This window comes from Strix aluco, chromosome 1 (assembly GCF_031877795.1).
Source record: "Strix aluco isolate bStrAlu1 chromosome 1, bStrAlu1.hap1, whole genome shotgun sequence".
Lineage (NCBI taxonomy): Eukaryota > Metazoa > Chordata > Aves > Strigiformes > Strigidae > Strix > Strix aluco.
In genome coordinates, this window is record NC_133931.1 from 113,549,164 (window position 1) to 113,576,919 (window position 27,756).

General features: G+C 36.7%; 1 protein-coding gene across 4 annotated transcripts in view; it reads left to right on the top strand.

Annotated features, from left to right (window-relative positions):
* The window catches only part of UBE3C (ubiquitin protein ligase E3C), an 84,671-nt gene extending 62,020 nt beyond the window's left edge, over positions 1-22,651 (top strand). For all 4 annotated transcript variants that reach the window (XM_074831682.1, XM_074831697.1, XM_074831691.1 and 1 more), the window contains 5 exons: positions 2,960-3,172; positions 11,922-12,110; positions 12,208-12,274; positions 13,178-13,308; positions 18,744-22,651. In XM_074831682.1, coding sequence (XP_074687783.1) covers positions 2,960-3,172; positions 11,922-12,110; positions 12,208-12,274; positions 13,178-13,308; positions 18,744-18,914 — 771 coding nt within the window. In that variant the 3' untranslated portion in view covers positions 18,915-22,651. The remainder of the gene's footprint in view (positions 1-2,959; positions 3,173-11,921; positions 12,111-12,207; positions 12,275-13,177; positions 13,309-18,743) is intronic.
* Positions 22,652-27,756: the final 5,105 nt, after the last annotated feature.

Below are 27,756 nucleotides of genomic sequence, written 5' to 3' on the forward strand. Positions count from 1 at the left end.
CAACTTCAGGCAGTGTATGTGTTGTGTCCACCAACACCCACCCCACCGCCCCAAAACCAAAACCCAACACCCCAGACAAAGCACAACATAAATAATTGGTAAATTTTGAACCTTACTCAGCATGTTGTATGCTCATGTAACCTCTCCTCTACAGTACTCTACTTGCAGAGAAACCCAGTTGAATCAGCAAGCTGATTCATTTCATCGTTCTGGCAGGAATGGGTGGAATCACATCTTTTGGCAGCAACAGGTAGTTTGATCAGTTTATGCTGACTGAGAAACAGGGAAGATAGATGGAAACTGAAAACTAAAGATTCAGTTCATTTAGTCATATTCAGTTGTACCAGCATTCCTCAGCATCTCTGCACAGTGCTGGAGCTGTAGTGGTGTAATTTACCTCTTTGAAACAAAAATGAAGTTTATCGTGATTTTATTTACCGGAGTTTTAGTGCATTTTTTATCAAACTTTATTAGGATAGCTTGACTTTCAAACTAATTACAACACTGCTGTTTGTCTTGTTTCCAAAAATACTTTGTTTTTAATACTGCAATCACTTAGCTAAGAGAAGTAATTAAAGTTATTATCAAGTTTCACAATTTAGTTTATTTAAAAATGCTTTATATAGTTTTTAGATGAAGTTATAAATGTTCACTTTGGAACTACCTGAAGATTAATAGTGATGCATTTGAAATGCATTATTTTTTTATTGATTCTTAATGTAGTAAATTACTGAAGTTATTTGGCAGCAAACAGAAATAGCCAGTGATGTTGTTCACATTTATTTTCCTGATAGCATCACAATTTGCATTAATTGCATTGCAGCTGCACTCACTTATATTAAAAAGCTTCTACTATAATTAATCCTTTTTATTTCAAATCATTTTGGCACAATTTCTGGCAATAAACACTCATAAAAGACAGACACTTGAAAAATAACATACAAGTTTCTTCAATATACCTATTGCTGTTTTTTCCTGATGAGGAGTTATTGATAGGCTTCTAGGATCAAGCGTTGCAAGTGGCTAAGACTTAAGACCAGTTTGAAAAATGCTAAGTGGATTATTTTGCATAAAAAATAGACAGGTTTTGAATTTGTGTAATTAACCTGTGTTTAGAAAATACCTTGATTTATGTCTACATTTGTATTTCAGTTGCATACATTATGGAAATTTAATTTATAATCCATTTAGCTGATGTGATCATAGTTTTTAGTGCTATCATTTATTAGTCCTTGTATATTAAATGCTCTAAAGGCTTAAACCTGCCTTGTGTAAAAAATTACACCTCTGCATTTACATTTTATGAGTCATAGATTGAATTCCATTTTAAATTCGGGTAGCTTTGATGTATTTAAGGAATTACAATGGCTTTATTGTTACTAATGCAGGAACAGCAAACACTGACCTTATACATTGCAAATTAATGATTTATCCCTCTAGTTTGCTTTTAAAGTCAACTATACAAATGAGGATTTCGACTTCTACACCTTGAATAAATCATACAGCTCTAAATATAATGCACCCTTTGGCTTTGAACTCGTTATTCTCAATTCTTTCTGCAAGGTCTAACTCACCTCATAGAAACGTTCTTTCAAAAGTTTAAGGAATTGTGTATATTTTTCTTAATGTCTTTGTGGAATATCATTGAGTGATTACAGCTACATTTATTCTTTTTTCCTTTTTTTGCTCATTGTGCGTGCTTTTCTAAGTTCACAGTGATTATGGAGGAATTAAGTAATGCCAAAACACTGCTCTTCAAGAGTCAAAAGAGAACAAACAGTGATACTATGTTGATGATGCCTTTTCTGATCAGCCTGGCAATGATATTAATGATATTTTAAAGATTTGGTTGTCATTGTTAGAGATGCTGATGTGGCAAACAGACTGGACAATGGGAAAGGCACAGACAGCGTGTTTCAGGAATGTTTTTTTTAAAAGGCAACCGTTTTTTACTTTTTCTTTATTCATGTAGGCTTTCTCTAAATGATGTCATGCTTTCTCTTTTTAGCTGTGAAATTGCCATCTCACCTTCTTTTGAGAGCTACCATAAGTACTTTTTTCTTCCAATAAACAAGAAGTCGTTAGTTATTATATGAAAAATACACAAAGTTGCTTTGCATTACATCAAAATGTGGTCATACAGTAGATCAAGTGAGAGTGGTGTTGCTGGAGTTTTGTGCATTTTTGAAAATTCTTGAGGAAACTCAGTTTACAGTAAAAATACATGTTTCATGAGTGCTATGCATGTGGGTCAGGCTCACTTTTGGCTCAGTAATCTTTTGACGGGTGTAACCGTGTCAGGCATAGAAAGGATTGGACATATGATACAGTCATAACTGGTAAGATTTCGACTTGGAAATTAGGATGGTTTGATGATGCCATTAAGTAGTAGAATTCACTACAAATATGCAGTGATGAATCTATAACATGCAAGAAAAATAGTTTATTTGGATTAGTTTAATATGTGCTGGTTTTACATAGTTATTTTTAAGGGGCAGAATATTTTACGTGTAGCAATGGATATGAGTGGAAGAATATCGCTCGTGACGGTGCTAGTGGAGATAGAGATCCTAACTTTTTCTGGAAGACATTCTTGATGCAGTTCCATTGTCCTTTAGCAAACTTTGCTTTTCTTGACAACCTATGCAACGCTTCCTGTTTGCTATCATACTTCGTACAAGATTGATGAGAAAAGCAGTGATCTTACCTTTCAAATCACCACATAATTAATTTGTAAAATTTGGGAGCTTGGTATTTCACAAGAACATTCAAATTTGAAACTTCAGATTAAGATTTTTAAATTCATGCAATATCTGGGCTATTGCCATATCAGAAGATCCTATTCAGGCACCAAATTAAGAAGGAATTATTAAAAAGTTGAGGAATAGGCCATAGCCTTCAGGATTCCTGCATGTACAACAATAAAATCTAATGTGTTTTTAATTGCTTTGTTTTTCAGGCTCTTTATGAAAATATGCTGGTGGAGCTGCCATTTGCTAGTTTTTTCCTCTCAAAATTACTGGGGACAAGTGCTGATGTTGACATTCATCATTTAGCTTCATTAGATCCAGAAATGTACAAAAATTTGCTTTTTCTCAAGAGCTATGAAGGGGATGTGGAAGAACTTGGACTAAACTTCACTGTGGTAAATAATGACCTTGGGGAAGCACAGGTAAGAATGGCTTTCGCTTCTTGTTTTCTTTTACGTATGACTGATGAATCATTACTACCCCTACTAAATCATTTTTTAATTTAAAAGTGACAGGAAACAACTGTTAAAGGTGCTGTATGTTGTGAGGCATCATGGAGATTCTGATTCAATATTTGGATAGACAATAACTAATCGTGTACTTGAAAAAAAACTTTTGATGATGACTGAAAGGTCTGGTCTTTCAAGGAGTAGACTATAGTGATTATTTTCTAACAATCATACATGAAAAGTTCTATTGCCCAAGATAATTTCTTGAACAAAATATGTTGTTTCTTTGATTGCACTTCAAATAATTGCAAAAGTTAGGTGATATGTAAACTACAGTACTGCCTGGTTTTGGAATCAGAGTTAGAAATCAGAATGGTTTTAGATAGTGACCCTTTTTGGTGATATAAATGTTGTCTCCTTTAGCTGTAGTTTTCAAAGTAAAGGGCCTGAAGTTAGACTTTAATTTTTTTTTTTTAAAAAAAATCCCTTTTTTTTTTTTTTGAAGGGCTGAGACACCAGGTGAGTCAGAGTGGAGAAATGGGTGTTCAGTGCTTCTGAAAACCAGTTAGTCAGGTCCTTAAATATGAGTTTTTGACACAATTGTACTATATAATTTGATTATGGCTTTTATTTGCTCTGTTGTGAGTACTAAAGATCACTTATAGTAGAAAATAAAGTGTCACTAGAGCTTGAAAAGTGTGCCTTTAAGGAGTTTTAACTGTATTAGCACATCAAATCTTTTGTCACACTTCGTCTTTCATTTTTGAGGATTTAAAGTTGTGTACTACTTATGGCCTACTTATACTTGATTATGGTATTTAATAATTGGATAAAAAAAAAGTAGACTTGACCACATTGTGACATGCAGCAGCATCTGAATTCAGCCTTGGTTCTTGTGGAAGAAATAGAGACTATTAAAGGGGGTGAGCAGTTTTCTTGGGTTTGCCTGTTGGCCGGGGACGCCTGGGACTATGTGCATCTCATAGAGACAGCAGCACCACGGAGATGCAGCAGCTAGTCCTCTGCTTTAACAGCATCAGGCTCGGACTTTATCTGTATTCTTCTGTTATACATTTCCTGTCATTTTGGAAGATCCTAAAACCTGGATTGCATTACAATTTTAAAACGGTATCCTCAGATTTGGGATTCCTGAATCATACTGAGGGGGAGAGTCAACAATTGCCTGATATAGATAATGTTTCATATTAAACTTATGCCATGTTATTTTTTCCCCTGGGTTACGGTCCCTATATAAAAACTTCTGACCTGCACTGTCTTTAGAAAAACACTCAAAGCCTTGAAATAAAGGCATGTGATACAGATGTCTCAAAAAGCATGTTCTTTGAGGGCCTACTCTATTGTACAATATTGTACAGTAGAGTACCTGCTCTGTTGCAGCATGTGCTGTCAGTGACTGATACTGAATTGAGTTCTATAGTATCCATTTATTTGGTTACTAGGTTGCAAAGCACGAAAGATGGCAGTTTCCAATATAATTTAGGATTTTCTGGGGGGAAAAAAAGTCTGTTGTTTATATTTTAAAGCCATTTGTTTAAATGCACTTAAAGTAATAGTTTTGTTGATCGCAGCTAATACAAATCCAGAAAATACAAATACGTAGAAAAGAGAAGTAGCTCAGAAATAACATAAAAGGCGATTCAAGTTAGAGATGTTGCCAGCTCTACCTACTGCAACAAAACCATGTAAAAAGTGCATTCTTGACAAGAAGCCTAATTTGTTCGTTAAAATTCTGAGGGCTATGGCTAGTATTATTATGACTTTTGATTTTTAATTGTTTGGCGTAACTTTTAAAGGAAGATTAAATGTAACAGTGAGTTTCTGAGTAACTAAATGAAATGTAAGTTAAATGAAATACCCTAATGCTGTTTTGCTATGTTTATACTTGGAGAGAGAACACTACACCTGTGAAGTATTAACCATCTTTTAATGACACGACATGTTAGTGTAGTTCAACAGAACAAATTGGTTCTTGTCACTGTCTTCTGTGTTTAATGCAACAAGTTACTTTTTATACTTCATTACATTAATATACCTCATATGGATAAATACATTTTATCGGGTATTTGACTCCTGTAATCATTGCATACTAATTAATTGTGTCAAGGTAAGACTAATTCACTTTGGGAAAAGAGCTTAATTTGCACTCCTTTACGCTGAATGTACATTATCTAGTTTTCAGCTAAACAACCACTTTAGTATCTAATAAATTAGTGCCCAATAAATGCATCATAAATCTATCATTGTAAATAGCTATCCTCATGACAGTGTCCATCCAGCAATTGTGGCACAAAAGCGTTATCTGCAATGAAAGACACATTCAAAAGGGGCTCTATTGCCTCTGTCAGTGGTAGAAGGTAGGAATTCTATTATCAGCATATTGATTCCAATCCTGTAATGTGCTTTTAGATCCCATTAAACTATTGTCAAAGTGCATTCACCAGAAGTTGAAAGAGGTACTTAATAATTTGCACATTAGACCTGCTAATTAGGGAGGCTGTGCCATCAACCTTATCTTCCAACCCCAAATAGCTTTAGCTTTTGATAAAGACCTATCTAATGCAGCGATACCAACCTAAGATTTCAACTGTTGGATCTGCTGCATAAATGGTGGCCAGTAAAAAAGTCTCAAAAGAATGTCAGCCTAATTACAGGTGCCTTCAAGTAGCTGTGTATATTGATTTTATTTTTCCTTTTATCTTGTAGATTAGATGGTGATAAAATGGTTATAAAATGCTTATAATAAGTGTAAGGTTAACAAATTCAAGAAAATACCTCCTTTTCTCAGACCTTCCTCCCCCCTCTCTCTCTCTGAGGAAGGTGCATTTTATGGCTGTCCAAGGGAAGAGAGGAAGATTCAAATATGTCTTCCTCTTTCTTCAAAAAAGTTAGGTTCTGTACTCCAGCGAGTCTTCTCAGACATTGATTCTTGAGATTACATGGATTAGAACAGTTGAATATGATCAGAAGACTCCACAAATGAAGTATAGAAGCACAAATCCATATAAAAGCACTATTAATGTATATGGCAGCATTTTCTATTAAATCCATATAATATAGAAGTTGGTGTCAGGACACCTTCTTTGTCTTTTTAAACAAATGTGAATGCTGTTGCTATTACTGAAAATATGTTGACTCACTAAAGGAGTGTTCTTTGCCTTTAAATTTCCCTGAGAGAAAATTTTGAAGCCTTGAAAATAATTATGAACGTTTCTGTATTGGCAACTTCTTTACTAGGATACAGTGGCTTAGATGAATCATTTTGGAGGTTTTTCAGAAGCAAAATGTTGAAGTTGAGACTGATCCTTCTAAGGCAGATTTATAACACTTACGGCAAATGCATTCTTAAGCATTCAAATGTAATCTCCTACCTGGATCTCCTGCCTGAACATCTGGAAGGCAGATGACAGGGAAAGAAAGAAAAGCTTTATCGACTTATTTTAAAAATGGGCAAAAACTTCAGGGGTGATGTGAACAAAAGTGGTCAGATTCCAAAAGAAAAGATAAAATATTTTCATCTGTCCTAAAAACAGATTTGTAAGAGTTCTTGACTGTCTCTAAGAGTGCTTTTTGAAATGGTACTGGAGATATGTGTCTTACTTCTTCATGCATAAAAAAAGAATACCTAGATGACAGGTCCCTTATTCTTTCCTAAAATATTTCCCACTTTACCGTCTAAATAGTCCCTTTTTCTCCATTAGCTTGGGAAGCAGCTGCCACTGACAGATCTGTGTGAGCAGCAGCTAGCAATTAAGTTTGTCTACCAACAGACACTTGCCGTTTTCTGCCTGTAATCACCTTGCAAATTGACTTTGTGTGACAGATTATTATCAATAAACCAGAAGATACATCCCCTGAATTCTGCTTAACAAATATTACGTTATTCACTGTTCTCCCGATTTTTAGTGTGTATATTTATTTCATTATTATGCTGATGTTCAAAATAGGATCAACTGAACTGTTCACTTGAATTGCAACCACACATAAAACAGATTTCTTTTTTTTTAATTACAAACTGTGGTGGTTTTCTTAAATAAGAATATGAATGTTAGTTGATGGCATTTTTTTGGTATGTACCTGCAGAAACATACAACTGAATTTATAGCCAAGAAAACCCTAAGTGCATGCAAGTGTAGTTTCTAAGTGTATCTAACCTTCAGTCAGAGGCCTAATGCAGTACTTCTGTCCACAGTACTAAAAAATGCAAAGCACCTCCTCTTGCAGAATTTTAAAAATATGGGACTTTTCTGTCTCATTTTGAAGACATACTTTGTGAGTATGGAATCGAATTCTGTTATCTATGGTATTGTCTGAATGATGTGAACACTTACCTACATTATATGTATGATTTGATTGTTTTTGATATATGTGATTTTGATAATGAACCAAGTTAAAATTATTTTTTTTTCTTGTAAACTTAAAATCTACAAAATTTTAAATTTTAAATCTTTTTAATCTACAAGACAGAAAATAAGGTGACACAAGTCTGCACGTTTTGGGTAGTTTTCTGTTCTTGCCCATCCTGTGTAACGTGTGTTATTATCTTGCACCACCTAGTGGTGAAAATTGGATGGATAAGAATAAAAATGCAAGTTGATAATCTTTTCAGATGTAATAAATTGGGTTGTGGCCTTCTTGAAAAGGAGCTCTTCAACAATCATTTCTGACATTTAGAATTAAGTGGAAATTCTACAATAGTTCCTTTAAAACACTGTGAAAACATTGAATGAGTACAAAGTGAACTGCATCGACATTTACTATAGTTACTGCTACCAAGTGTTACTATTTTCTGTCTTCTGTTCTACATCTTTCTCAGCCTTTATGGGATAATATATTATTCTTGCTACATTAGCTCTTTTGTTTCAGACTGTGATGATGCTTTGACCAAAATGGTGATAGAATTAATCTCACATTGACAAACTCTGAAAATAGATAGTTAGATTACTGGAAAACCCCAGGAAATTTGGTTAACTGAATGCTTGTGGCAATGTGGTGTTGTGGGGAGGAAGGGGAGCTATAGAAATGCTACTGGATCAGAAATCAAGGTTTGCTCCTTAAAAACAAAAATAAAAGAAAAAAAATTCATAAAAAATATTTTTCCCTATTTTCTAAAAATAGTGGTTAGAAAGAGTACAATTTTTTTTTTCTCTGATTGCAGGGAAGAACATTCTAGGAAGAGAGAATAGCTTTTATTACACAATGAATACAGCTTTCCTGACACCCTTAAACCAGTGTGGAGGCAATACTATTCTAATGCAAGCATAAGCATAAATTAATCAGTCTCCTGATCTCTATTCACTGACCTGCAGGGTAGTTTAGACATTTTACTTCACGTAGTGCTGGGATTAATCTTAAAACACAGCAGTTTTCCTGAACACCCTGTCAGTAGTTCCTTTTTGCTATTTTTGGAAGGAAGTTGGTTCAAGCATCTTTTTGTGTAAATACTGAGCTCACAAATTATTGTATGCAAATTAAATAATATTCGTTAGTTTATTGTTGGTGTCTGTATTCTTAAGAGAAGCTTGATGAGTTAGGTGATACAAATATGTGTTAATACGGTGTGGTGGTTTGACCTTGGCTAAATGCCAGGTACCCACCAAGTCACTCTATCACTTCCCCCCCCTTCCCCCTTTTTTCTCAACAGGGCAAAGAGGGGAAAGAAAATAAGATAGGGAAAAAAAGCCTGCAACTCTTGTGGTAAAACAAAAGCAGTTTTAATATTAGCAAAGCGAAGCAAAGGTCTGCGCACGAAAGCAAAAAAAGAAAACAGATTTATTCTCTACTTCCCATGAACAGGCGATGTCGGGCCTTCTCAGGAAGCAGGGCTCCAATACGTGTAGTGGTTGCCTCGGAGGACCAAGGGTGACCCCACCCCCTTCCTCCTTTCTCCCAGCTTTATACTGAGCAGACGTCATATGGTCTGGAATATCCCTTTGGTCAGTTCGGGCCAGCTGTCCTGGTTGTGTCCCCTCCCAAGATCTTGCCCACCCCGTCCCACTGGGGGGGAAAATGTTGGAAAGAGCCTTGGTGCTGTGTAAGCACTACTCAGCAGTAGCCACACCACCAGTGTGCTATCAACACCCTGCCAGCTCCCAACATAAAACACAGCACCATGAGGGCTGCTATAGGGGAAAACCAATTCCGGCTCAGCCAGACCCAGTACATATGGCCAAACTCATTGTGTCCATACCTCAAAGAAAGGAATTGTATTTGGTGAAGTAGTGACAAAAGAACAAGTAATTACACAGTCTTGCAAAACCAATAGAGAAAATTTGGAAGTGGGCAGATACCGAAGTATTAGTAGTGTTGAGGTCTCAACAATGATCTGTTCATGTGGAACATCATTGGTAGCTCTGATCCACTAACACTAAAGACAACATGAGTTTAAATAACCAGTAAGAGAAGGCTTTCCGATCTTGTTAAGCTTTGTGAAAGGGTATTTTCTGGCAGGAAATTAGAGGAACCTGACTTATTTTAGTTCAATGAAAAAGTCTCTGGGAAGATTAATGAAGTTGCTGCCCGTAAGTAATACATCATGGATATAACTGAGGAGGAAGGAAGGAGCTGGTTAAGCTACAGGACAATACTGAAATAAGAGCAAGTGGTATGAACGAACTTTACCCACTGGACTTGAAGTGGAAATTAGAATGTTTCTAATCATTAGATGAATCCAATTATTGACTAATGTTGCAGTGACAACAGTAAATCTACTAGGGTGGGATGAAACGCAGTACACTTCTAGACCGTGTCATTGCCTGCAGTAGCAGAAGAGAAAGCTTAGCAGCACAGGGGCCCCTTCTCATCAGATGTTTCCACTGTGGTATGGAACATGTCCCATACTTCTATTAATAATCCTTGTGGACTTTACCAGTAAAAATATCCTCACTCTCAGGTCAAGTCAGTGGCACCAGGTACTAGGCTGTGCCCCCTAGAGTGGCAGGCTGCCTCACATGCCAGGCTCTGCAAGTGGTGGGCCCCGGAGAAACCTATCCTGCCTCTTGTGCCCGTGATTCTTGTTGAAGCAGATTCACTCAGAAGGGAGCAAGCTACTGTGTGCAGGGTATGAAACTGCTAAAGTGACATCTTCATTTTACTTAATTCTTCAGGGAGTAGGATTTAAGCATAGTTAGTACTGCCTGCACACAGACATGGTGGAGTATTGATGAGTTTTTTTACTGTAGGCGTAATAGAAAGCAAGAAGCTTGCAGCTGAAGGATTAAAGTGGGAAATAAGACATATTTTTAACACCTATTGTAATTCAGGTTGTTCTAGCTTATCAAGGAAAGCGGTAGATACTCCATCACATGGAGTCTTTACAGCAGGATTACCTGTCTCTCTAAAGAATGTGCTCTAACTCATCTATGGATTTATTGAGTTAAATACAGGAATCTCTAGACAGAATCCTCTGGCCTGTGTTACCCGAGAGGTCAGAATCACAGATCTTAATGTTCTCTTTTGGCCTTAAAAAGCTGTGAATCAATTGAAAATCTGAATGCTCAAAAGCATTGTGAATTTTTAATCTTACCATTTTGCTTAATACTAGAACAGCTCACCTTATTAGGTAGCATGTTACAGAAGAAGCTATTCACGTGTTTAATTCTCCGTGTTCTAAAGATGTGATCATTACCACAGACTGAAACGCACAGTTGTATAAAAAAATTTCAAAAATTGCTGACTCCAGAGTGTAGAAAAACAAACTTTTTTGGAAGGGTTCAGAAGGTGACAGTGCCACTGCTTTTCAGTTTTTTTAATCCTCCTCTTAGTACTCTAATAGTCCCTTCCAATTGGGCTGCTACTCAACAAAATTAACGTCATGTAGTAAAGAGCAGAATATGTGAAGGTCTTTAATGTTTTAATAACAGCTACCATTGATCCTGGTTTATATCTTAATGCAATTACAGTATCTTTGGGTTTTCATTAAAAATTCTTCCATGTTGAGGTATCTTGGTGTACTTGAAGGACAAAAGTTAAGCTTCTTAGTAGAAAGCAAGGTTTAGGCTTGATTTGTTTGTTTTTTACTTTTGTTAAAGGTACTGAGCATGCATAACTTGGGTTTTTCAATGGTGAATGCTTATCATTCTGTAAATTAGGCTTGTATCAGAATCTTAATTTTGACTCAATGGACATTGCTTTTACCATAATGGGATCCTGCAGAATTCACAATCACCAAACAGTTGGAGAAGAGCCTAGCCAGTCAAACACACCTTTCCTAATCCAGCTGGAAGGAGAGCACTCTGTGTGAGCTCAGTGCTTATACAGGCTACTCTCTCTTGCAGGGCACTTATTAGCATCAGTGAAGCTAGGGGTGAGCTTGCCAAGGGGAAGATTTTTCACCTCAGTTTCTGTCTGACTTGCAGTGGTGAATTTAGTGTTACACACTGTCTCCTATAAAAGAGCTCTGACTTTGCTGAATCTGCTTTCTGGTAATAAACCACGGGGCCATGTGGTCAGCTGCATTAGCAGCTGGAGGTCTAGGTCTAACAACTGGATGCCATAGAATGTGCTCTTAAGAGTAAACAGAAAAACCCCTACTTTTATAACTTGTTAGAATCTTTTATCTTATTTTGAGGTGAATGTTTTTGAGTATATTTGAGTAAACTTCAAATATATACACCACTTACTAGAATGCTTTGCAGTTCAATTTTATGGTTACAGCACACAGAATTAAAGTTTACCCAGATGATGAAAATTGTTATGTTTATAGGTGGTTGAGCTGAAGCCAGGGGGAAAAGATATTCCTGTTACCAGCGCTAACCGAATCGCGTACATCCATCTGGTGGCAGACTACAGGTTAAACAAACAAATTCGACAGCATTGCCTTGCTTTCCGTCAGGGACTGGCCAATGTTGTGAATCTTGAATGGCTTCGAATGTTTGATCAACAGGAAATACAGGTATTTCTGTTTAAAACTGCAGAAAACAATTGCTTTAAACAGAAATAAATGCTAAATTTTGCCTGTAATGTAACTGTCTGATTTCTTCCACTATTAGGTTCTGATTTCTGGTGCCCAGGTTCCTATTAGTTTGGATGACCTTAAATCTTTTACAAACTATTCAGGTAAGCATATTTTACTTAAATAAAAAAATGTGTTATGACTGACTCAGAAATAAACTTGCTTTTTACCCTAGCTTTTAAAAAAAATAAAGTTGTAGGGTCATTCTTGTTGACTTTGCTTGTTAACTTTGGCCAAACTGTCTAGACGGGCCCGAATTTCAGAAGATTGGGTAAAATTACAACCTAGTTTTATAAATGCTGGGAAGTATAGGTATGCATTTTTTTTTTTAATTTGTGCAACTAAATACAAGTTTATAGCTGGCTAATTTGACGACATGTAATTCTTTTTCTAAATGAATGTTGGTCAATGGTTGTGACTGGTTGCTCTGAAAGTAAGTCCGCAAATGACTTTGGGATAGTTGTTTCTACCACTGCATTCAGATACTTGCCATTTCTCAGGCAGCCTGAAGAGAGAACTCACATTATTCCCTTGTGAGAAATGCAAGGTATCTTACTTAATTTTTTCCGAATTTCATCATGAATGTAATCAAAAAGTAGCTACTATATCATCAGTTCACATCTGAACTTACCTCAAGGTAAGTTGATTCATTAAGTAACATTCTGAGTCTTGCAGGTTTTGCAGACTCTTGGAATAAAAGGCAGTAATCCAAAGTTACTAGGTAAGTGCTAAACTAAATAAAATTAATTTAAAATAACCAAATAGGATTCAGTGAGGAAAACTACAGTTAAGAAGCTGAGGGACATAGTAGCCATAGGTAAGCAATGAATGAGAAACTCAAAATGCAGTGATCATCAGATTGATCTATAGGTACTGGAAGTCAGCAGCGTAAGCCTGCTGGTTACAGTATTTTCCCCAAGCTTGTCAAGATTGATGCTAGGTTTTCTGAAGAATTTATTTCTTACATAAAAGTATTCTACCTATAAATCATTTAAATCTCATTATAGGTGGCTACACAGCAGACCATCCTGTAATTAAAATATTCTGGAGAGTTGTAGAAAGCTTCACAGATGAAGAGAAACGCAAACTGCTCAAGTTTGTAACAAGCTGTTCTCGACCACCTCTTCTGGGGTTTAAGGTATGTGTCTTCCTGACTTTCTGGCAAGTTTTTCTAACTACTACAGATTATGACACAAGCTTTTCTTGTCTGTAGGAATTTACAGTTCAAGAATGTTCCTCTGTGACTAAAGAAACAGCTTCAGTGTTTACATTTGCATGTATAATGAGTATAATCTTAAAATATTTAATGAAACGTTGTTCTGTGTTTTCTATTTTAACTGCAAAATTTGGTAAGCCTACAAACCCCACGACAGAGTGAGCACTCTAAGCAATGTAAGATCCCTGCTGCCATTTCATGTTGCTTGTGCAGAAGCAGTATTGCTAACCAGATTCAAGGAACAGGTTGAGTTAAGAAATAATGTATTTTAAATCAGCAAAAGATGATTATAAAAGCAACTATTAAATTTGAACCTCTTAAATTAACCATTTGAAGCAGAAGATGTATTGTGTTTCCTTTTAATTACCATTTATCTGCTTATAGGGTCACAGCTCATTACCCTTTGTATCTAAATATTTTGCTGCTATCTTCAGATTGCTATTTACAGTGAAGCTTTAAGTGTGAAGAAAAGTTTTGTCTACTGTTTATAAAAGTAAAGAGAGGCCAAGGCAAATTGAAGACATTTTGGAACTAAATTCTGGGGATATTCTACCCATGAGTTTCAGCTGGTTTTCAAAATTCTGTCAGAACCGTTCATGGACTTAATTTTCTCTAAAATGTGGGAACATCCAATTCTTTTCTGTAAGAAAATAAAAGAATAAATTACTTCATAGCAACACCATCATCTTTAGTACAGTAGTCAACAGTATGTTTATTGTTGTACTATTTAGTAAAATTAATACAAAGGTGGGCTTATTGTCCAGTTCCTTACAAGTAAGAATAAGATTTGTTGCTAAACAAAATTTGAGTACATGTACTTGGTAAATTTTTACATTATAAGGTACTGTGGTACAATATTTAATTAGCAGTGGATAGTAACTAATTTCTTATGTTTATTAGGTAAAATAGGTAGATGAACCCATAAGCAATGAACGCAGGTATTGTATAAGTCCTGAAGGTTTATTAGCTGTTTTGTAAAATAAGTGGTGTTGAATGAACGTTTTCTTATTATAGAAGTACTTCAGGGACAGATACTATCATTTTATATAGGAACCAGGAATTCAGATATACATAATAGTCTGGAGGTGGAAACAACCTACTTAGAACTCTGCACAATCTTTTCTTGAATCATACTGTGAAAGTTCATTCTGGTGGGGTTTTGGGGTTTTTTTGTTTAGGTTTTTTTATCAGCATTAAAAAAAATACTTGAAAGGCAAATGCTAGAAGAATTTCTTCTCAGCTCTAGGAATTGGGCCCTTTCCTGTGATGGGTCCTGGGGGTGACATGCGATAAAGATGTCAGAAGTAAAAAATGAAACAACAAACCCCACCTTCCTCTTCCACACACACAACTTAGATGTTTGTAGGACTTATCACTGTTCTTCTCTTATTGAATTAAACAAAATTAATTCTAGAATTTTCAAACTTTTGATGCTTTATTCATAAAAACAGTTTTCCTCTGGAAAACAAACAAGACACTGGTATTGAAATCATAGTGGTCTCAGACACAGACCTCTGACACTTGGATGATTTAAAATACATAAAAGCATACGTGGGTTTTCATACACTAGTATGTGTATCAGTTGCTAGGGGTGATGAAAGAATACTCCCAGTAGCTTAGCTTTTTTTCTCAGGCTGCAGAGCAATTTTGAAGTGGAAGAGTTGTTTTTAGTGCCACATTCTTCAGGGAAGCATGGCCTTTTTCCCTTGACATCCATCTATCCCCTTACACTGCAACTTCATGCTCACTTCCGTCTTCAGTCCTTTTGTTTATTTTCCTATTTCTTTGTAAGCTGATACGGGTATGCAGCACTGCCATTGCAGCATGTGATCATTTAAACTTCCCTTTGGTACAGTCATTGTGTAACCCTCTGTGCAGTCTTAAGCTCTGCATAATCCATTCAGCTGCTGTAGCAAGTGCTGTGTGGTGCTGTTAGCATGTGGATAGGCAACGTATCCTCCATCTTCAATATCTATAATATATAGCTCAGCTACACTCCTTTTATAGGCACCTAGGAAAGGAATTGGCACTTTCAGTCAGTAATTTGTCTGACTGTTCCACGTGTCTACTTCAGGATAAAATGAATCCTGTCTTAGACTCCACAGAACATACTAACTAAATCCCCTTAACAGTAAAGAGTGTCCAGGGTGACTAGATTGGGATATGGAGACAACGGAGATGGCTGTTTAATCACATAAATCCTATCTAGGGTATTCATTGATTGATTTGTGTGATTGATTATTTAAAAGCCTGCAAGCATTTCTCTTAAACTCTCAAGTCCATGTGAATATCACTGTACAGTACTCTAGCAACAAACAGGATTTTATAGGACAGTGGGAGGAAAAATTAGAAAACTGTGGGATGAGACCAAGATAGAACAGTGCACATCAGTCATGTAATGAAGGGATAATTGGGAAACAGTTGTGTGGAAACAAACAGAAGTCTCCATTTGTTGTCATCCTTTTTAATTACAAGGGGACAGGAGGAAATGCATATGAGGCTACCCAGCTTTGAGGTAGCTAGCGTGACATTTGGAGTGATGGAGGAAGTGAATCAAAAGTCTAAAAATACTAAGGCTGACAGCAACACATTAGAAAGAAGCCAAATGTGGAAAGCAGAAGTTCGTGTGTGTACTTGGGAGACAGGCCACAACCTGACTTTAACACACTTGCCTAGGAAAAACCAGAACCAAAATAGTCATCAAATTTTCAGCATGATAGCAGTAAGTTAAAAGATTAATTCACTGTACAACAGACTTGCGAGCTCAGCCACATGCAACAGTCTTGGCAACAGAAAGCAGAGTGAAAAGGCATTAGTGCCGCTTTGCTGGGCAGCACTGAGCGGAGGTTAAGTCAATACTTGCATGGCACTTGCACTAGTATCTTGTTAACACTGATTTACCAACAAACCAGGGGTTTGCCAGGAAATGTTTGCCAGAAAAGGAAGTGGGTAACTGGTATTGTCATTGTCTTGGTAGCCTATGGCAGTATGTTGTTTAGGGCTTTGAAGGTGAAGAGTGTGAAGCTGCAGGAGTGCCAAGTATTACCGGCCAAATAACTGAATATATTTATTTTGATGGTAGACGTTAACATAAGCTATCTCCAAAATTTGGTTATAGTTTTAATATGTGTACTGTATTTTTCTGAGAGGAGCACAATTTCTGGTTCTTACTCTGAAATCTTCTGTATGCTTTATGTTGTGGAACCTTCACGTTTTCTTCGTTCATGTTAATTTAAGATAAGGAAATGTCTTGACATCCATAGCTTATAGCACAGTCTAGCTTTGCATCATTTAAAAATTTTAAACTCTCACTGCCAGATTCAGACTCAGAATAACATTTACTAAAGCTAATTAAAGTTTAATAAGTTTAATAAATGTGATTGTTACGGACAAAAAAAAAATCATTAAAGCATGGTTGAAAATTGTTAAGTTCCAATCAGGTCACATAATAAATTGATGATACTTTTCACTTCCAAACTATTGCAGTTTCCCGCTGTACAGTATTTAATTATGCAACAAATGGTGCCCTTGGCATGACATTTCAATTTAGAACTTCATTTTTCCATTTTTAAAGCTAAAGTAGGGGAATTCAATTAGCATTTTGAAAGGAACACTAAAAATGCAGCATTTTAGCCGTGAAATACTTTTAAGGCCTCCATTTGAACAATAATTTAGCTTAGAATCTCATTGACCTTTTGCCTTTGGAGCTGGGATTTTTTTTTCCCATTTCTAAAAGCAGAACTGTTTTACCTCAGGCAAGCATTTGATAAAATGAATACTTTCTTGCCAGCAAAAGCAGTGCTTTAGATGTAGCAAATAAATACATTTTTCACTATATTCTTTCTCAAAATCAGGTATTATTAAAGCAATTAAATATTCCATACAGCATGTCTTAAAAGTCTGTTCCTCAGATAAATAGTTACCACATCAGAAGAATAATCAGGTGTTGACAAGTTGATATCATTACAGATGCACTATGCACGTCAATATCATCCCAATAACAGCTGAGTGACTTTATAGTCACTTGGTAAAGAAACACCAAGTATCATTGCTTTATTTAAAGTTAGATCTTTATTTGGAGAATATAAAGTAGCTCTTGATTCAGAGTTCTAGACTATGGTAGTGTAAATACTTGCTTAATCTTACACGTGAACAGCCCCACTGAAGTCATTAGTACTGTTTGTCTTGAAATTCATAGAAAGATTAGTTTAGACTGAAATCTCTTTGGAGCAAGAAAGGCCTTTAGCATTGTATCAGACAATTGATTTTAACAAAGAAAATATTGTATATTGTGAGTAGAAGGAAAATGATGGCTTGATACTCATCCACTTGAAGAATTTATTTTATTTATGTGGGGTATGCTAACAAACTAAAGTTCTAGATGGAAAACACTGAAAAGATATGTTTGATCATAGTTTGTTTATTTGGGATTTTTTTTTTTGATGTCACAAAGAAATTGATGTAGTACTATAACTTTAGCATATTTGTTAATCTGGTCACTCATTCATCCTCTTTCTCCTCAGAGTATCACTTTATCATGACAAGTAAATGTTCATGTAGAATTTGTGCATAAAATTGGAATACTTTTAAACTCAAACAGAAGAATGTTGTAACTGGCATAGCACATCACTTCATTAGCTAGAGCAAAATTGCCTTTGGGATTTTTGTGTATACAGAAACAATGTCTTCCCTGCCTGGAAAGAAAAAAACAGAAAGTATAATTTTCAGAAGAAGTTGTGTCATTATACAATGACAAATACTATATGTCATTCAAACATGACAGAATATTTTTCTCCATTAATCTCCGTTACTGCTAGGGGTCTATTGTTCCCTGTGTTCAGCATGTATTTCAGTGTCAGAAAACTTTAGTGTAGTAGGAACCCCCATCATTTTCCTGTTCCTACAGAATAAACAGCATCCATGGGCATTTGGGAGGCTTTGTGAGGAGAGTCTGAAGTTGTGAATCCCAGTTGTTTCTCCCAAATACAACAAAAAATTTCTTGCATGCTGCTGTATTCCTTTTTCCATTTTGTGCTTCACTGTTTTTGTAGCATCGTAAATCAGCAGAATAGAGTGTATGAACAATAACAAATTATTCTTTTCTCCTTAGAACCAAATAAATTGTTTCGTGTTTTGCAAAGTAATGGGTCTTGGTGGGGACAATGTGGAGGGAGGCACTACACAATTCAAGAGTGCTTTTGGGCCACCAGGAATGAAAGAATATGCCATTTGAGTATGTCATTGTGACAGGTTTTAATCTAATGATTTATTTCCTAGAAATCCGTGCCAGCTGTTATGGGGTAGGTTTTGGCTTGTATGTATTTTTTGATGGTTTTTTTTTCTGTTGCATTTTTCAGGAGTTATATCCTGCATTTTGCATTCACAACGGAGGATCTGATTTAGACAGGCTACCTACTGCCAGTACCTGCATGAACTTGCTGAAGCTTCCCGAATTCTATGATGAAAATCTTATGCGAAGCAAGCTTCTTTATGCCATTGAATGTGCTGCTGGATTTGAATTAAGCTGAGTCGAACTGATGCTTATTTGGATGATCTGCAGAGGAACTAACCAGTGCCTACTCTATAAGCAGCACCCATACCCAAGCAGTTTTAAGGGAATTCTGTCTATATTTGAGCAGCTCTTGTGTCTTATCAAATGCCCTCAAATAGGTTTCATTTTTAAACACAATTTCTTAGTTAGCTTTCATGAATTAATATTACATTGACACTGCTTTATGATTCAAAACAATGAATGCCGTGTGCAGTGTGGTTATTTTCTGTGTCTATGCGAAGAAAGAGCACATTTAAAGAACAGTGACATCTCAGTGAAACTAACCAAAGATGAAGCTTTGGCTTTGTGCTGTTCAAACATAAATAATTTCACAAACTGGCAATAAAGTTGTGTACCATGCAGCGCATTGGGATGAGACAGGGCTAACATCCTGTAATTAATCTTTTAGATGGAAGTGAAGCAGATGTTTGCAGATATCCCAGAACTGAGAGAATGAAAATGCTCATTACCGGTAACCTAACATCTTTACTTGCGTTGTAGAATTGTTTACAGATCATAGTTGTTGCAGAACTGATTTTGTTTTATACTACCTTCCCTCGAGATGGTAGGCACTGAGATAAAACGTTTGTAATATTCCATTTGTGCTTTCTGAAATACCTTAGAGAAATTGGGTTCGCATTATTTTAAGTTCAACCTTTGGCTGCATCATTATCACTTGAACACTGTCGTGAATGGATGTGACTATCCATGTTTTCTCTGTTCTGTTTCTGTCTTTTGTGCCTGTACAGATTTTTTTTTTAAATGTATCAGACTCCTGTTGCATACACAGTACATACAAAAGTCATCACTTTGGAAAAATATACATGTAACGACTATTAAAATTATTTGAACCAAAGTTATCAGGCTTTATCTTTTATATTTGAAGCCTGTGGTGTTCACATTCCTTTTCCCTATCATTTCTTTCCATCTGTACCATATCTGTGCCGTAGACACTAGGCAAATTCATTATTTTTTGTGATTAAACAGCTTTTATATCCATCTGCCTGCAGTATTTCTGCTAAGAGTAGGTGGGAATATGCTGCTTAATATAATTCGATATCTGGGAAAAAAACTTGCTTTCATATGGAAGGATCCTCTAGTAGTAGGCACATTGTTGGGTATTCGTATGCAAACTGCAGTCAATTTAAAAAGGAATTACAGTTCAGACTGTAAGATTCATAAGTGCATCCCTCTGAACTTTAGTTTTATATTTTAAATCATCAAAATTTACAATCAAATTTGTATTCATCTCTTATGCAAAAAAATATTTTGCTGTTACTGGAAACTCTCTTGGATTTCATATTTAATAAGCAGTAACCAGCAATATCCTTTTAAATGTGGGGAAACTGAGTGATTTTAAGATGTTTACTAGTAACCATATAAAAATGTATAATTTCTTAATTTGGGTAATAGATGAAGTGTTAAAATACTATTTGTAGTCTTGATGTACAGAAATAAAACAATTGGTTTCCTTTTTGGTTTTGCTTTAGGCTTTTTATTTATGTTAAATGTTACGTACCCAACCTATTCTTTATCCCAGAATTCTTTTCTTGTATATTTTTCTACATAAATTATGGAACTTGTAAAGAAGTTGAAAAAGAGATCAGTAATAGTGGAACTGCCTCCTCGTAATTGCAAAACCTGAACACTTCTTTCAGATAGCATTATTTATTTTAGAACCTAATGCTTTAAATATTTTGAAATTATTTTTCAATTCCATTATTTTGCTACATTGGGTAGTGCTGTATCTGTATTTTGTAAAATTAAATTTAAATTTTCTATTAAATATTTGTATTTTGAAGATTGTGTTGAAGTCATGCCAAATAATCATGACTGGCAATGCATGCTTTCTGCTTTTGTAAAAGGAGACAGTGCACACGTTATTGCTGTCTGTTACCACGAATGCAGGGTCACCAGAGAGGGCAGGCTGGGGGAAGTGCGAGTTGCAGATAGGTGAAGTCAGGTAATTGCAGGAATCGCACAGTTGAAGAAAACATCAGTAGAGAATTCAAGTTTGCTGAAAATAGTCTGGCTTTTTATTTCTTCAGTATGTAGTACTCGGTGATCTTGTTTTGTATATTCTGTACATTAAGTATGAAATTCTGACATACTCAGTGGGATTGTAGCCTAGATTTCATTCTGCAGGTAGTCAGTTGAAAATCTGTGCTGCAGGAGCTTACACCACCTTCAGTATCCAGACTACAGAAAGAAGGAGGTAGGGCTTTCCTTTGGCAACAAGTACTTTCAATTCTGACTGTCAACCGTTTTCGTATAGCCAGGACGAATCACGAGTCCCTGCTTTTCAATGATCTATTGCTGAGTATTTTAAGGAACAGGAGATGAAGGTATGAGAAATAACATAGGTATAGTTAGTCATGTCCTGAGGAGCAAGGTGGTCTGAATGATCTCTCATAGCTCTTATGTAGCAAGAATTATTTATATATGAAAATGGATTTTCTGTTTTTTAAAAGAAGAGTGAACTCTTTCCCAGTTGTGATGCTCCCAGAGTTTAGGTAGGCAGAGGCAGGAAGCACTTTGCATGCAAGTAACCTGAAATATTATTGTAGATTTTGATAATCAGAATTATAGCAGTAATAATTATGGGTTTGGAATTGTTGTCTGTGCAAGACAACCCTTCCTTAAAGTCAATTTCTGTACTTCAGTGTTTTGTCCTTCTAGTTCAGTACTTGCTTTTTGAAAAATGACAGCATTTTCTGTTTGGCTTTTGTTTTCAAATAATTTCTGTTTTACAATTTTGTAACCTGTTTTGAAAATATTTTTGTCAAGGTTTATTTTCATGATGGAAGAGGTTGCAAATTCTTCATCTCTGCAAAGTTAAGAGGCATAAAAGCGGAATAAAAAAATAAAATTTGCACTTGGTCTGTTTCTCTCAGTGAGAATCTTTCCAGATGTAGGTTTAGTCCTACTAGCTGGGTTTAAAAAAAACCCAACACAGAAAACCAAACCAGAAATAATTTGCCTTGTTTCTTAATCTGTTGTCTTCCATCATGGTCCTGAAAGCCAGACTTGTAAAAATTTCACAAAACTCACTCATGATTTCTAGGGAGAATTTATGTCTACAAAAGAGGAAAGGCTTGGCTCCAGTTTCATGCGTAAACACTGAGCTGACAGAAGCTTGATTTGAACAACAGGATATCTTCAGTTACTTTCTGGGGGGTGCTCCATAACTTAAAGAAGAGCTTCCTGATGCTATTAGTAGCAATGTGGACAGGGTTTTTGGCATCACTTGAGTAATCTAGCACAAACATCCTAATTTGATCTGTAAAGGGGTTTGGAATTCAAAGAAAACACGTTAAGGAGTGCAGTGAGCTCATGCTAAATTTCAGTTTAACCCAAAAACTATTTATTAAATGCCAGTGAGACAGCACATACTCTTTTTACCACTGAAAAATAGTACAGCACAGAAGCAAAAAGGAAAAAACAAGAGAGCTGTTTTTCTTGGAATGTTTTGTTGGAGCTGTAATTTTTTTTTGTATTTATAATTATATGCAAAAACTTTAAAACATTTGCTCATATACATGAATCTGTGTTAATAATGGTTTGTGATGTAAATGCTTATTACTATTTTTTTTCATGATGCTTTGCCTGTCAGTGAAGGAGAGAAGAAATGAACATGGTCTGTAAAACTGATCAGGATATATATTTTTATTGACTTCTGCTTTTGTGAATAAAATAATTTGAGTTTTCTTGAAACTTTGCAGAAACACTCTTTTCTTAAAGGTCCTTTCCAACCTAAATGATTCTATGATTTTACTGCTTCAGGATGATTTGTAACTTCAGTTTTCGAGCTGTGAAGTTCCCACTCTGTCAGTCAAACTGCAGCTATAAGGTTTAGCTTTGTTTCAGTGTGTCTTTCAAACAATGTAGCTAAGATTACTAATGTGCTTTGAAAAAACTTCTTCAGAATCTTTGGAAAGAACAAAACTCCCTCCTTGGATAAAAATGTGAGAAGCTGTAACTCATAGTAAAGAATGCTGCTCTCTCAGCAAACACGTACAAAACCATCTCTTTCAGCTTCTGGAATTTTAGCACACATGGGCCCCTCTGAAGGTGTAATTTAATTTTTATTTCCTTTGATAATTACAGTTACCTGATTTCCTTTGCTTTTCTATTATTTTCATTGCTAAATACACTTCTAGTTCCCATGATAGCATTTATAAAGTTAGTACTGTGCATGTTTATTTTGGAATACTTAAAAATAGCACCATATATTCTTCAGTGTCAGCTTACCTACCACTAAAAATATGGTAAACAGAAAATTGTAGAAACTCCTCTTGTAGGGTACTTCATAATTCATAGCACGAATAGAACACAAATGCCCAGCTCCCTTGCCTGTTTTTCAGTATGTATCTGGTAGTCTGGAAAGCTCACAAAATTTCTGATGTGTGTAGAGAGAGACAACACGAGGCAAAAAGGGATTATGAAGTTCTACCAGTTGTATCCATTTTAGAGAACACAGAGGGACTGAGGTCAGCAGGAATGTCTGGAGATCACCTAGTCCAACCCCTCTGCTCTAAGCAGGGTCACTTAGAGCAGGTTGCTCAGGACCTTGCCTCGTGGAGTTTGAATGTGTCTGTGGATGGAGACTCCACAACTTCTCTGGGCAACCTGTTCCAGTGTTCAATTACCTTTACAATAAAACATTTTAAATCAGGTTTAAACAATTTCTTGTATTCCAGTTTGTGGCCATTGCCTCTTGTCCTCTCACTGGGCAGTACTAAGAGGAATGTGAGGCTTCTCCAGGCTGAACAACTCCAGCTCTCTCAGCCTCTCCTCACATGACACATGCTCCAAAACATTCATCTTTCTGACTTGGCTTGTTAGTGAACACAGCAGCATCTTCAAAATACCTTTTGTGGACTTTGATGTGACAGGGGATTGAGTAGGCTACACTAATTCTCTTCCTTGTCAGATACCTGTACACATCTGTAGTTGTTAAAAAATGGCATTTATGAAGTAAGGTTGGATTTAAGATTTTGTGGCTTTGCTTTTTCAACTTCCAGTGCTGTTTTGTCTTTTGAAGGATTTTGCAAACCTGCTGTCACCTGCAAAATAACAGACTCAGTAAAAATTGAGGTCTCAATTATTTTCACAACTTTTTATAGATGCAATGCTAAACATTGATGCAAAAACCATAGGGCTAATGTTAGATCACCTAAATGTGTATTCACTTCTGCCAGCAACACTGTCAAACATCTGGAAGTGCAACTTCTTGGACAAACTCCTGTAATTTGGCTGTCTTCCACAAAGGTTGGGTAGCCCAGTGCTAGATGCAATCCAGCAAAGCACATCAGGCATATGGGAGAAACACAGGAATTCTGACTGGCACCAGTGGGACTGCTTGTATATAGAGCACGCACAGATGTCCTGCAGGCTTGATTTCACGCTGTCAAGGGATAAACTTTTCTTGTGTGATGGTTAAATCATTGCTATGTTTCATTGCCAGAGTAGTTGCTCTGCAGTCTGGGACTAAGTTTACCTGTCCACAGCTCTGTGGAAACTACACATTCTGTTTGCAGTGTTTGTTAATGTATTTATAGGAACAGCTTGCTCAAATGTCCTACTATATTTAAAATCATTCTTCTCTGCATTCCCAGAGCAGCTGTTATTTCATTCTGTGTAACGTTTGACTGAAAAGTAGTTTTGCATTATTTGTATTTTATTCTGTTTATAGTTACACATAGCTCTTGATTGCCGAGAAGGAAACAGGCATTCACCAGATGGTGTTATTTCAGATCATCTTGCTACTTCTGCTTACCCAAATGTTGGATCTAGGAGAAGCATCTCTCATCAGTTGCTATGTAGTTTTGCTGTATGTTGTCAAACACACCTTCTGAAGAAATTAGTTTCTTCTAGCCCTTGCATCTTTAATTAAGAATAATTCTTTTCATTACAGCTCTGCTTACTGTTTTTCCCCTCTGCGCTTTCAGGCGAACAGCAGCAGAGCTCAAAGTTCTGCAGAGATATTTAAGCTCTAATTATCTGTTAGATCTATCTGGCTATTGATGAAAACTTACATAGAATTAACTAATATTTGGCATTGGCATATGGATAAGAAAGCATATCCCAGATCCAGTTAATGAACATAAATGCTGATCAAGCTGCCCTTGCAAGGAATAAGTGCTTGCTATAAGCTGTGAGATCTTCTCACTGCCCACAACAGTTCTTAGGTGGTTGTCTGCACACCCCAAATAATCAGTAGAATACCTCTGATACTTCAAGACGAATTGCCAGAACCACCAGCTATCCTGAAATGTTTTAACCACTCCCAAAAGCATCCACTTGGCTGAAGCTTTTGGTTACAAAGAGGAGTTCAGATAAATTTGCAGCCCCTTGATGACCTAAGGAGAACCATACCAATGAAAATTGAGGTTGTGCTCGGCAGAAAAACTCTGGAGAATGCTAATGAAAATTGGTTATTTTCTGCTTTTAATGCTTGTACTTAAAAGTTTTAAACATTAGGTGTATTGCCCATATTTCAAGTCTAATTGTTTCTGATAAGCTATCAGCAAAAAGTTAATGCTTATATTTAATTAAGTGGCACTTTCCAGAATTACTTTGCCAGTAGTACTATAATTAAATGATGTGAGAACAGTCTTTGATACATATGCTCATATTCTTTGCTAATACCAAAAATAGAATCTGTAAATCTGTAAATAGAAAAACTGTATGCATTAAGCAGCAGGCCAGAGCAGCAGGCCGGGAAGGCTACAGCCATTACCACATCAAAGGGACTAATATTAATATCCCTCTAATGCAGCATTTTTAAGCATTTCTTGTGTTCTGATGGGCTTTTCATAATTGACCTCCATAAGTCATAAAAAATTATTAAAAAAAAGAATCTGGGAACTATGTGAATTGCTAATACCTCCTGGAATGCTGCCACATTATTTCCATCATTAGGTTATAGCTACCAGTTAGGCCTGAATTCATCTCACTTAACTTCAGCCATCTGTAAGGTGGCTGTCGAGGCACTTCCGATGAAAGAGGCGACCCAGAGACAGAGCTCCAGAGGGCGGATTGTTCTTTACTAAAATACATCTCCAAAGTGGGTGGAATAAATCATGCCCTGGAGGTGCCCCCTCCTTCTCTCTCTCCTTGTAGTCAGAGGCCTTAAACTAGATGCTTAACTTTTAGACAGCTGAAGTTAGTTGAAGTGAAACCAGACCTTTCCCTCATATTCCTGGGTGAGAGTTGAAAATCCATGAACAATGAAGATCCTTCGATAACAGAGTTTATTCTGACTTATGACTCAGCACTTGGATACCAGCCCAGCTCTGCCTGGATCTTTGATACCGGCTTCGACAGACCCACCAGACTTTATCAGCTTTTGTTACCAGAATGTTGATCCTCTGCCAGCACTGTCAGATTTAATGCTCTTTAACACAATATTCCAGGCTTTTGCTGCAAGCAGCTAACCATAAAAACATAGAACACTTCACACGTTTGCAAATACCTTTGAAGAAGGTTTTCTGAATCTAAAAGCTTTTCTGTTTTATTAGTCCTGTAAGTAGATCAAATTAAACATGTTACCTCTTTCTACGAGTCCTGCCTCTAAAATCTTTCCCATGACGTCACCTCTGATGAGGAGGAAGGTGGTTTTGGTTCTATAATTTATGCAGTTCCCCCTCTTGTTTATCTGTGTTAACTTTTTACACAGAGACTGCAAGGTCCTACTGTTGCATGGAAAACACTGACATGGGCAGTTCTCATTTAAGGACTTTCAAACTATTGTAAGACATCTAAATATGATTAATGCTGAAGTTTAAAAATAATTCTGAGAAAACTGAAATGAATGTGACTGAACATATAGATCAAATTGAACTATGGGTCAGAAGAATTTTAATTAATTCTTGAGGAACTAGTTAGTCCTGTCCTGTGGTACTTGAACTATGTAACTTGAATGAGAGAAAGGGGGTAAAAAGGTGGTTCAGCAGTACCTGACTATAGTTATGAACATTGTTTATCAGAGTGCTACTCTTAAAAGCAAAGTAATCATAGCCATAATATCTATTTTGAGCTTTAGGTGATCTTGGAGATGCAGAGACTTTGCCTGGACACATACAGATTAGATCACATTAGCCTGAAAAACCTTAGAGGCTGAGCTGACCTGCTGAAGATCTGAAGGGGTAAGAGGTGGGTGTGCGCCGTACTGGGCTAAGGCAAGTGCACTGAGCAGCTTGAAAGTAGCATTTCCTCCACTGCTTACCAGCAAGCAACGTTCTTCTGATCAGAGAACAGAAGCCAGGAAAACAAGATGATGAATGTCTATGTTTTTGAAAGAGCCATTTAGCAACAGAGGAAGCTTGAACCATAGGAGGGAGGTAGAGACGTCTTCCTTCGGTAGGAGCTGAGCAGTCTGATGGATGCTGTGTTAGAGGCAACCTCAGCCCGGAGCCTCTGGAGTTACTTCCCCCCGCTCATAAGACCTTGAGATATAAACAGAAATCCCTTAGGTGCTACCTCTGTCCCGTTGTTTCCAAATATCACCAAGTCCATGGAGGTTCAGTAGCACTCTGTGCCAGCCCGCCAGACTGAGCTGCCTCCTGCAGAGTGGCTAAGATTGGCTCCTGCCTGGCTGCGGTTCCAGAGCTGACCGAACCTTGTGCTTTCAAGTGTAAGGGAGGGAAATCTCGCAGAACTGGAGAGCTGGGGGCAATCATGTGAGCGGCTCTGCAGAAGCTGGCTCAGGTCTGGTGGGGACAAGCTGGGGTCACACTGATTTACTACAGGAGTTTTGGGGGTACTGCCTTTGCACACTCACCTGGATCGGCAGTGTGTCCTTCAGTGTACCCCGC